This window comes from Peromyscus maniculatus, chromosome 7 (genome assembly GCF_049852395.1).
Source record: "Peromyscus maniculatus bairdii isolate BWxNUB_F1_BW_parent chromosome 7, HU_Pman_BW_mat_3.1, whole genome shotgun sequence".
Taxonomy (NCBI): domain Eukaryota; kingdom Metazoa; phylum Chordata; class Mammalia; order Rodentia; family Cricetidae; genus Peromyscus; species Peromyscus maniculatus.
In genome coordinates this window covers 18,574,438-18,586,722 of record NC_134858.1, presented here as the reverse complement: position 1 = coordinate 18,586,722, position 12,285 = coordinate 18,574,438, and the positions used below count along the sequence as shown (strand labels likewise).

The 12,285-nt window shown below is 42.9% G+C and overlaps 1 protein-coding gene across 1 annotated transcript in view; it reads left to right on the top strand.

Moving 5' to 3' along the window:
- LOC143274202 (uncharacterized) overlaps positions 1 to 12,285 on the top strand; it is a 143,693-nt gene that overhangs the window by 38,272 nt on the left and 93,136 nt on the right. The window contains exons 16-21 of the mRNA XM_076575897.1: positions 9 to 50; positions 2,573 to 2,614; positions 5,137 to 5,178; positions 7,703 to 7,744; positions 10,004 to 10,068; positions 11,324 to 11,348. Of these exons, the coding sequence (XP_076432012.1) occupies positions 9 to 50; positions 2,573 to 2,614; positions 5,137 to 5,178; positions 7,703 to 7,744; positions 10,004 to 10,068; positions 11,324 to 11,348 (258 nt within the window). The remainder of the gene's footprint in view (positions 1 to 8; positions 51 to 2,572; positions 2,615 to 5,136; positions 5,179 to 7,702; positions 7,745 to 10,003; positions 10,069 to 11,323; positions 11,349 to 12,285) is intronic.

The window sequence follows — 12,285 nt, the reverse complement described above, 5'->3', positions numbered from 1 at the left end:
CCTTCCAGACATCGATGATGATGAGGAGGACAACAATGAAGATGATTTTGGTAAGGAGAACAACCTTCAAAGTGATGCTCTTGGTAGTAGTAGGTAATGGTATTCCTGGCCACATCCACCTCTCCACTGACTTCCATGTATCAATGATAGTGATGAGGATGACTCTGAGGATGACTTGGGTAAGGAGAACAGCCTTCAAAGCAATGATGTTGGTGGTGGTAGGTCATTCCTGGTCAGATCCATCTCTCTACTGACTTTCATCCAGATTTCAATGGAATGGATGAGGACAACATTGATAATGACTTGGGTAGAAAGACCAACCTGCAAATGCTGAACCTGTTAGTGGTAGGTAAAGGCATTCCTGGTCAGATCCAGTGAACAATCTAGCAGCGATCAAGTTATTCCTTCTGCTTGGAAGGCAGGGGAAGAAAGTCCACTCAAGGGTCCTTCAGTGGACAGAAGTATCAGCCAGGGTCTGTTCCCGAATCACCGTGTTTCAGTTTCTTTTCTCATTGCTATGATGAAATAAGTGACATGGAACAGGTTGATGGAGGAAGGGTTTATTGTGGCTTATTGTTAAAGTGGATCACTGCATCATGTTGGTGGAGACATGGAAGCTGGCAGGGAACTCAAAGGCTTGCAGAGTTGTAGCTCTCAGACAGTCACCCACAGCATACAGGCCTGTCTTGGAGGCTCATGCCAGCTCCACTCCAAAAACACTGCCTTCCACATCCTGCCATCTCTAATATGCTGAGGTCTCCTAGCAACCGAGCGTGGACATCCACCTATGTCCTTGCCTAGCCTCTCTCTAGGGACTCTGGCCCTTCCACATGGTGGCAAGCCTCAGCTTCTTTCCATGACCCCTCAGTCCTGTGGCTTTGCTGCCACCATAGCAAGTAGCACATAGGAGACCCCGACACATCACCAAGTTTGGGTGCCAGCTTGGGATGCGGCCTGGCCCCGCTCTGAGCCAGAGCTTCTGTGTGCGGATGTGAAGGAAATAGTTCTAAGAAGAGCTTGTGTCTGTGATGCTGGTCCCCTAGTCATCTGATTTCCCAGTCCTGGACACCCAGTAGCCATTGTCCCAGTAAAGGACAGAAGGTTTCACTTCACAGATTCTTAACCCAAACTTCTCACAAGCAGTTCCCAAGAGACGTGGCTGCCCTCTCCCCCTCCACAAGCCAAGACTCGCTTGTCTACCTTCCTTTCATCATTCTTGTTTTCCAAATTTCTACATGCAAGCTTATTCAGTTTTGAGCATTCAGTGGATCTTCTGTGTCAAAACACCACATTTCCATAATCCTCCCCCAAGCAACATGATCAGGTCCGTCACAGCAATAACCCATCTTTCTGGCACTGTTTTCTGTATTAGTTGTTTTGTTGTTACTATAATAAAACACCAGAATCACAATGGAAGAAAACAACTTTGGCTTCCGTTGCAGTGATACGGTGGATATTGGCCAAGGCATGGTGGAGAAGGTGATGTTTTCAGGCATGGAAGTGGTGCACATACATCCATACAGGCACTCATAGCTGAACAAACAAACAAACAAACCCAACGTGTTTGATTCCCAGATTACATGAAGAGAGAAGAAATTCCACAAAGCTGTCCTCTGAACCCACACCCATGACATGGTACACACACACACACACACACACACACACACACACACACACACACACGCAGTATTAGTACATAAAATTATTTTGGATGCTGGCCATTCTGCACACTCAGTCAAATGCTCTTCTGTCAATACTGTCTCATCTACCTGGATTGAGATCTTCCATACACTGACCATGTTGGATGTGCTTTAAATGTTCACTGATGTCCTTGATCTTACAGAAGTGACATTCTGAATTAAAACAATGTGCTTACAAATCAGCAATGAGATCAAATGTTTATCATAGAACAAAGACTAATTTTCCTTTTATTTTATGATTCACCAAACCTAGTTTTGCTGTGATGCATTCTAGTTTCTGCTACACAGAAAAAAATGGGTTTCAGAAGTACCAAGGTTCCTGAACAGAGTGACATACCTCAAAAAAAGACCTTGCAAAAAGTCGAAAAGTCCTGTAGCACTTATGACGGTACTGTGGAAATTCAATAGTTTGTGCTTTAGATTTAAGCAATTTGAAGGTATTTGACCTGCCATGTATGTTGGTACACATGTTGCCTAGTACCAGTGGAGGCCAGAGAGGGCATTGGATCACCAAGAATTGGAATTACACATGGTAGTGAACCACTGTGTTGGTACTGGGAATCAAACCCTTGTCCTTTGGAAGAGCAGTGCTCTTAACCACTGAGCCATCTCTCAAGTCCCTAGTTTGTTATTAACAGTAGCTACAAATAAGATGGTATCTCCTCTGTAAAAAGAATGAACATATTTTGCAGTATTTTTAATATGTGAAGTGTTACTTTATCTCATGAGTAGAATGTCTATTGTGGTTCTCAGTGAGTGATGTGAACCAAAGAAATGCTGAGTTTGTTCTTGTGTAAGGTAGCAAGGCTTCACCTACTACAGTCACTGAGGTATGAGTCATTCACTCACTCTCTCCACTTTCTTCCTTCCAGACATCGATGATGATGAGGAGGACAACAATGAAGATGATTTTGGTAAGGAGAACAACCTTCAAAGTGATGCTCTTGGTAGTAGTAGGTAATGGTATTCCTGGCCACATCCACCTCTCCACTGACTTCCATGTATCAATGATAGTGATGAGGATGACTCTGAGGATGACTTGGGTAAGGAGAACAGCCTTCAAAGCAATGATGTTGGTGGTGGTAGGTCATTCCTGGTCAGATCCATCTCTCTACTGACTTTCATCCAGATTTCAATGGAATGGATGAGGACAACATTGATAATGACTTGGGTAGAAAGACCAACCTGCAAATGCTGAACCTGTTAGTGGTAGGTAAAGGCATTCCTGGTCAGATCCAGTGAACAATCTAGCAGCGATCAAGTTATTCCTTCTGCTTGGAAGGCAGGGGAAGAAAGTCCACTCAAGGGTCCTTCAGTGGACAGAAGTATCAGCCAGGGTCTGTTCCCGAATCACCGTGTTTCAGTTTCTTTTCTCATTGCTATGATGAAATAAGTGACATGGAACAGGTTGATGGAGGAAGGGTTTATTGTGGCTTATTGTTAAAGTGGATCACTGCATCATGTTGGTGGAGACATGGAAGCTGGCAGGGAACTCAAAGGCTTGCAGAGTTGTAGCTCTCAGACAGTCACCCACAGCATACAGGCCTGTCTTGGAGGCTCATGCCAGCTCCACTCCAAAAACACTGCCTTCCACATCCTGCCATCTCTAATATGCTGAGGTCTCCTAGCAACCGAGCGTGGACATCCACCTATGTCCTTGCCTAGCCTCTCTCTAGGGACTCTGGCCCTTCCACATGGTGGCAAGCCTCAGCTTCTTTCCATGACCCCTCAGTCCTGTAGCTTTTCTGCCACCATAGCAAGTAGCACATAGGAGACCCCGACACATCACCAAGTTTGGGTGCCAGCTTGGGATGCGGCCTGGCCCCGCTCTGAGCCAGAGCTTCTGTGTGCGGATGTGAAAGAAATAGTTCTAAGAAGAGCTTGTGTCTGTGATGCTGGTCCCCTAGTCATCTGATTTCCCAGTCCTGGACACCCAGTAGCCATTGTCCCAGTAAAGGACAGAAGGTTTCACTTCACAGATTCTTAACCCAAACTTCTCACAAGCAGTTCCCAAGAGACGTGGCTGCCCTCTCCCCCTCCACAAGCCAAGACTCGCTTGTCTACCTTCCTTTCATCATTCTTGTTTTCCAAATTTCTACATGCAAGCTTATTCAGTTTTGAGCATTCAGTGGATCTTCTGTGTCAAAACACCACATTTCCATAATCCTCCCCCAAGCAACATGATCAGGTCCGTCACAGCAATAACCCATCTTTCTGGCACTGTTTTCTGTATTAGTTGTTTTGTTGTTACTATAATAAAACACCAGAATCACAATGGAAGAAAACAACTTTGGCTTCCGTTGCAGTGATACGGTGGATATTGGCCAAGGCATGGTGGAGAAGGTGATGTTTTCAGGCATGGAAGTGGTGCACATACATCCATACAGGCACTCATAGCTGAACAAACAAACAAACAAACCCAACGTGTTTGATTCCCAGATTACATGAAGAGAGAAGAAATTCCACAAAGCTGTCCTCTGAACCCACACCCATGACATGGTACACACACACACACACACACACACACACACACACACACACACACACACAGTATTAGTACATAAAATTATTTTGGATGCTGGCCATTCTGCACACTCAGTCAAATGCTCTTCTGTCAATACTGTCTCATCTACCTGGATTGAGATCTTCCATACACTGACCATGTTGGATGTGCTTTAAATGTTCACTGATGTCCTTGATCTTACAGAAGTGACATTCTGAATTAAAACAATGTGCTTACAAATCAGCAATGAGATCAAATGTTTATCATAGAACAAAGACTAATTTTCCTTTTATTTTATGATTCACCAAACCTAGTTTTGCTGTGATGCATTCTAGTTTCTGCTACACAGAAAAAAATGGGTTTCAGAAGTACCAAGGTTCCTGAACAGAGTGACATACCTCAAAAAAAGACCTTGCAAAAAGTCGAAAAGTCCTGTAGCACTTATGACGGTACTGTGGAAATTCAATAGTTTGTGCTTTAGATTTAAGCAATTTGAAGGTATTTGACCTGCCATGTATGTTGGTACACATGTTGCCTAGTACCAGTGGAGGCCAGAGAGGGCATTGGATCACCAAGAATTGGAATTACACATGGTAGTGAACCACTGTGTTGGTACTGGGAATCAAACCCTTGTCCTTTGGAAGAGCAGTGCTCTTAACCACTGAGCCATCTCTCAAGTCCCTAGTTTGTTATTAACAGTAGCTACAAATAAGATGGTATCTCCTCTGTAAAAAGAATGAACATATTTTGCAGTATTTTTAATATGTGAAGTGTTACTTTATCTCATGAGTAGAATGTCTATTGTGGTTCTCAGTGAGTGATGTGAACCAAAGAAATGCTGAGTTTGTTCTTGTGTAAGGTAGCAAGGCTTCACCTACTACAGTCACTGAGGTATGAGTCATTCACTCACTCTCTCCACTTTCTTCCTTCCAGACATCGATGATGATGAGGAGGACAACAATGAAGATGATTTTGGTAAGGAGAACAACCTTCAAAGTGATGCTCTTGGTAGTAGTAGGTAATGGTATTCCTGGCCACATCCACCTCTCCACTGACTTCCATGTATCAATGATAGTGATGAGGATGACTCTGAGGATGACTTGGGTAAGGAGAACAGCCTTCAAAGCAATGATGTTGGTGGTGGTAGGTCATTCCTGGTCAGATCCATCTCTCTACTGACTTTCATCCAGATTTCAATGGAATGGATGAGGACAACATTGATAATGACTTGGGTAGAAAGACCAACCTGCAAATGCTGAACCTGTTAGTGGTAGGTAAAGGCATTCCTGGTCAGATCCAGTGAACAATCTAGCAGCGATCAAGTTATTCCTTCTGCTTGGAAGGCAGGGGAAGAAAGTCCACTCAAGGGTCCTTCAGTGGACAGAAGTATCAGCCAGGGTCTGTTCCCGAATCACCGTGTTTCAGTTTCTTTTCTCATTGCTATGATGAAATAAGTGACATGGAACAGGTTGATGGAGGAAGGGTTTATTGTGGCTTATTGTTAAAGTGGATCACTGCATCATGTTGGTGGAGACATGGAAGCTGGCAGGGAACTCAAAGGCTTGCAGAGTTGTAGCTCTCAGACAGTCACCCACAGCATACAGGCCTGTCTTGGAGGCTCATGCCAGCTCCACTCCAAAAACACTGCCTTCCACATCCTGCCATCTCTAATATGCTGAGGTCTCCTAGCAACCGAGCGTGGACATCCACCTATGTCCTTGCCTAGCCTCTCTCTAGGGACTCTGGCCCTTCCACATGGTGGCAAGCCTCAGCTTCTTTCCATGACCCCTCAGTCCTGTGGCTTTGCTGCCACCATAGCAAGTAGCACATAGGAGACCCCGACACATCACCAAGTTTGGGTGCCAGCTTGGGATGCGGCCTGGCCCCGCTCTGAGCCAGAGCTTCTGTGTGCGGATGTGAAGGAAATAGTTCTAAGAAGAGCTTGTGTCTGTGATGCTGGTCCCCTAGTCATCTGATTTCCCAGTCCTGGACACCCAGTAGCCATTGTCCCAGTAAAGGACAGAAGGTTTCACTTCACAGATTCTTAACCCAAACTTCTCACAAGCAGTTCCCAAGAGACGTGGCTGCCCTCTCCCCCTCCACAAGCCAAGACTCGCTTGTCTACCTTCCTTTCATCATTCTTGTTTTCCAAATTTCTACATGCAAGCTTATTCAGTTTTGAGCATTCAGTGGATCTTCTGTGTCAAAACACCACATTTCCATAATCCTCCCCCAAGCAACATGATCAGGTCCGTCACAGCAATAACCCATCTTTCTGGCACTGTTTTCTGTATTAGTTGTTTTGTTGTTACTATAATAAAACACCAGAATCACAATGGAAGAAAACAACTTTGGCTTCCGTTGCAGTGATACGGTGGATATTGGCCAAGGCATGGTGGAGAAGGTGATGTTTTCAGGCATGGAAGTGGTGCACATACATCCATACAGGCACTCATAGCTGAACAAACAAACAAACAAACCCAACGTGTTTGATTCCCAGATTACATGAAGAGAGAAGAAATTCCACAAAGCTGTCCTCTGAACCCACACCCATGACATGGTACACACACACACACACACACACACACACACACACACACACACACACACACGCAGTATTAGTACATAAAATTATTTTGGATGCTGGCCATTCTGCACACTCAGTCAAATGCTCTTCTGTCAATACTGTCTCATCTACCTGGATTGAGATCTTCCATACACTGACCATGTTGGATGTGCTTTAAATGTTCACTGATGTCCTTGATCTTACAGAAGTGACATTCTGAATTAAAACAATGTGCTTACAAATCAGCAATGAGATCAAATGTTTATCATAGAACAAAGACTAATTTTCCTTTTATTTTATGATTCACCAAACCTAGTTTTGCTGTGATGCATTCTAGTTTCTGCTACACAGAAAAAAATGGGTTTCAGAAGTACCAAGGTTCCTGAACAGAGTGACATACCTCAAAAAAAGACCTTGCAAAAAGTCGAAAAGTCCTGTAGCACTTATGACGGTACTGTGGAAATTCAAGTGTGTGTTTTAGATTTAAGCAATTTGAATGTATTTGACCTGCCATGTATGTTGGTACACATGTTGCCTAGTACCAGTGGAGGCCAGAGTGGGCATTGGATCACCAAGAATTGGAATTACACATGGTTGTGAACCACTGTGTTGGTACTGGGAATCAAACCCTAGTCCTCTGGAAGAGCAGTGTTCTTAACCACTGAGCCATCTCTCAAGTCCCTAGTTTGTTATTAACAGTAGCTGCAAATAAGATGGTATCTCCTCTGTAAAAAGAATGAACATATTTTGCAGTATTTTTAATATGTGAAGTGTTACTTTATCTCATGAGTAGAATGTCTATTGTGGTTCTCAGTGAGTGATGTGAACCAAAGAAATGCTGAGTTTGTTCTTGTGTAAGGTAGCAAGGCTTCACCTACTACAGTCACTGAGGTATGAGTCATTCACTCACTCTCTCCACTTTCTTCCTTCCAGACATCGATGATAAGGAGGAGGACGAAAATGAACATGACTTTGGTAAGGAGAACAACCTTCAAAGTGATGTTCTTAGTAGTAGTAGGTAATGGTATTCCTGGCCACATCCACCTCTCCACTGACTTCCATGTATCAATGATAGTGATGAGGATGACTCTGAGGATGACGTGGGTAAGGAAAACAGCCTTCAAAGCAATGATGTTGGTGGTGGTAGGTCATTCCTGGTCAGATCCATCTCTCTACTGACTTTCATCCAGATTTCAATGGAATGGATGAGGACAACATTGATAATGACTTGGGTAGAAAGACCAACCTGCAAAATGCTGAACTTGTTAGTGGTAGGTAAAGGCATTCCTGGTCAGATTCAATGAACAATCTAGCAGCAATCAAGTTATTCCTTGTGCTTGGAAGGCAGGGGAAGAAAGTACACTCAAGGGTCCTTCAGTGGACAGAAGTATCAGCCAGGGTCTGTTCCTGAATCATCGTATTTCATCTCCTTTTCTCATTGCTGTGATGAAATCAGTGACATGAAACAGGTTGATGGAGGAAGGGTTTATTGTGGCTTATTGTTAAAGTGGATCACTGCATCATGTTGGTGGAGACAGGGAAGCTGGCAGGGAACAAAAAAGGCTTGCAGAGTTGTAGCTCTCAGACAGTCACCCACAGCATACAGGCCTGTCTTGGAGGCTCATGCCAGCTCCACTCCAAAAACACTGCCTTCCACATCCTGCCATCTCTAATATGCTGAGGTCTCCTAGCAACCGAGCGTGGACATCCACCTATGTCCTTGCCTAGCCTCTCTCTAGGGACTCTGGCCCTTCCACATGGTGGCAAGCCTCAGCTTATTTCCATGACCCCTCAGTCCTGTAGCTTTTCTGCCACCATAGCAAGTAGCACATAGGAGACCCCGACACATCACCAATTTTGGGTGCCAGCTTGGGATGCGGCCTGGCCCCGCTCTGAGCCAGAGCTTCTGTGTGCGGATGTGAAGGAAATAGTTCTAAGAAGAGCTTGTGTCTGTGATGCTGGTCCCCTAGTCATCTGATTTCCCAGTCCTGGATACCCAGTAGCCATTGTCCCAGTAAAGGACAGAAGGTTTCACTTCACAGATTCTTAACCCAAACTTCTCACAAGCAGTTCCCAAGAGACGTGGCTGCCCTCTCCCCCTCCACAAGCCAAGACTCGCTTGTCTACCTTCCTTTCACCATTCTTGTTTTCCAAATTTCTACATGCAAGCTTATTCAGTTTTGAGCATTCAGTGGATCTTCTGTGTCAAAACACCACATTTCCATAATCCTCCCCCAAGCAACATGATCAGGTCCGTCACAGCAATAACCCATCTTTCTGGCACTGTTTTCTGTATTAGTTGTTTTGTTGTTACTATAATAAAACACCAGAATCACAATGGAAGAAAACAACTTTGGCTTCCGTTGCAGTGATACGGTGGATTTTGGCCAAGGCATGGTGGAGTAGGTGATGTTGTCAGGCATGGAAGTGGTGCACATACATCCATACAGGCACTCATAGATAAACAAACAAACAAACAAACCCAACTTGTTTGATTCCCAGATTACATGAAGAGAGAAGAAATTCCACAAAGCTGTCCTCTGAACCCACACCAATGACATGGTATACACACACACACACACACACACACACACACACACACACACACACACACACAATATTAGTACATAAAATTAATTTTGAAAATCATATGTGGTTAATGCATCTAGATAGATGCTGGCCTATGGGGTTAAAAGAGGTTTGACTGATATCTAGAGAGAAGTGCCAGTTGTCCTGACTTCAAAATGTTCTGAAGAAGTAAGAGAAAGCAGAAATCTATTTTTTTTTCTCTTTTGGTTTTTTTGAGACAGGGTTCTGTGTGGTCCTGACTGTCCTAGAACTGACTCTGTAGACCAGGCTGGTCTTGAACTTGGAGATCCATCTGCCTCTGGTTCCCAGGTGCTGGGATTAAAGGCATGGGCCTCTACACCTGGCTAGAAACTCATCATTTAACATTTATTTCAGTGTTTCCCCAATGAAACATTTTCAGGTTGCTTTAGATTCACATTATATAGAAGGGCAAAACTTACCTTTCTCATTTCTCAAGGTCTTGATTTTTTTCTCCCTAGTCAAGAGGATGTTCTCGCATCAACACAATTATGTTTATTAATTAACTATGTGCATTAAGCCTGAATGTTTAGATTGAATCCATAGAACTCTATCCACATCAATCCAAGATCCCCTGTGATACAGTAAGTGGTACCATGATCTCAGGTTTATTTTGTGTTCTCCTAGGGATGTCTGACAAGGACCAGATGAAGACCCCCCCAAAAGAGAAGATAAATCCATCACTAATTAAGGTAAAATATCTTTTCTCTTTTCTAAAACAAAAAGGTTGGATTCAGGATTCCTTTATATTTTCTTTTATCACATTGGGATGATAAAACTGATTACCTACACTATAGGTATTCAAGTATTTTCTAAGTAAAAGGAGGAAGTAGAACTAGATCAAGCAGTTTTTGGTCAAGTTGTAAAAAAATGCCAGTGCCAGTTTCCACATGTATTTTTAGGGGACCTTTCTTCTGGCAAAAGTTTTTCTGTCTAGATTAAAACCTGAGTGATTTTCACTCAAAAGTTGGCACACATTTGTAGAAGTAACCGTCTTATTCAATAAGAAACACAGAACCAATGCAAAGAAGAAAGCCAAAGAGGTCAGAGCTAAGAGCTAAAAACCTTACCCTTTTTCTCGCGGTGGTCCTTCCTCTCCAAAAGAGACCTACTTCCTGTGTGTCTGTCTTTATAAAGACCTTCTGTTCTGCCTTCTCATTGGTTGTAAACCCAACCACATAACCACCTTGTCACTGCCTGTCTGTACAGACCTCCAGGTCTTCTATGGTTGGTACTGAGATTAAAGGCGTGTGTCTCCAATGCTGGATGTATCCTTGAACACACAGAGATCCTCCTGGCTCTGCCTACTAAGTGCTGGGATTAAAGGCTTGAACTACCACCCGGCTTTTGCTATGGCTTGCTAATAGCTCTGACCCCCAGACAACTTTATTTATTAACATACAAATAAAATCACATTTCAGTACAAATAAAATATCACCACACACATTACCTGTGAAAAGTTTCTTTTCTAAGTGTCCTCTTACCTTTCTTCAGGGGACGTCTAAGGTTAAGGCAATTGGAATGTATTTTCCTAATTATTGATGTGGTAAAAGATTTTTAAGTCCATTATAAGGACATTAGGTGTTGAGATCTTTAAAGTGTGAAGTTAAAGTAAATAATCTGACACAGAGGCACCCCTTAGTAGGGATTCATATCACAGTACCAGATTGTCTTAATAGTTCTCTGCCATTTTTCAGTGTAGCTTCCAGGAAACATTTGTAGGGGACAAAGAGGTATGTTTGCCTGATCTGGGATAAATGATCAAGAGTATGAAAAATACTTATGTTTTTCACACATTACCCAGCCTCGGGTGTTTTGTAGCAGTATCACACAACAAATTAATACAGAATCTTTCACTTGGCCACTCTTCCCCAAGTCACTAGAAGAACCAAAGACAAACAGAACTCAGTATTACCTGAACCTAAGAGTGTTTTCTCTAAATTGCAGGTCGAGTCACGGAAGTGCCGATGCCGTATGTATTCTGGAATGACTTGTTTTAAAAGTCACACTGTAGATAAGAATTGCATATTTACTGCACCGCTATTTTCAGAGAGACCTGGTAGCCATGAGAATGGCAGGTTTAGTTTCAAACAACTACTGATATTCCAAGAGACACATCATGGTTATGTGTCTTTAGTTCTCTCTTATTTACCTTACTAACCTTGGGATTTTGTGTGTCTGACAATATCTTTATGTGTGCTTCCCCCCAAAATATCTTGATTTTCCAACAAATTTTCAATTTAAATGAAAAACTTAAAGAGTTGTTCTCACTTTTGCCACATCAATTAATTTAAAACTCATTACAGATACATATGATGAATTCATTTCTCAGCATAACCTTACTAAAGAAGAATGTACCAGGACAGGGAGGCACATGAGCAAGAGGGCAAGCTAGGGAATACAAGGACAAAATGTGTTCCCAGATATGAAGTATATAGGTCACATTCCCAGCTATAAACTCTGCCTCTGACCCTGTCAAGAAATGGGTAGAAATTATGGAGGAATCCTAGCTTTCCATTTCTAGAATAATTCCAACTGACAGAGAACTCTTAGCTGTCTCACTGGTCAAAACTGCAGATAGCATCTATGCATTGTGCTGGAGATACAAGTTTAAAAAATAAAGCCTAGGTAGGCTCAGATTGTTTAGCTTACAGAAAACTAGGCTATCATACAGAAAGTGTTGGGCTTGATCCTCAGCACTGCAAACCCTGGAAAGTTGGTAATTCTTGTAATTCTAGGACTGTAGAGTAAGGAGTATGGTGATCAATCTGAGGCATTCCCTGGCCAGCCCAGATTGTGACATGAGACCCTGTCTGAAAAATTAAAACAGCTACCACCACAACAAAACTCAAAAAAGTTAAAGCTTATCTGCTTGTTGTCAAATTGATTTTGACAATGGGGGACTCTAC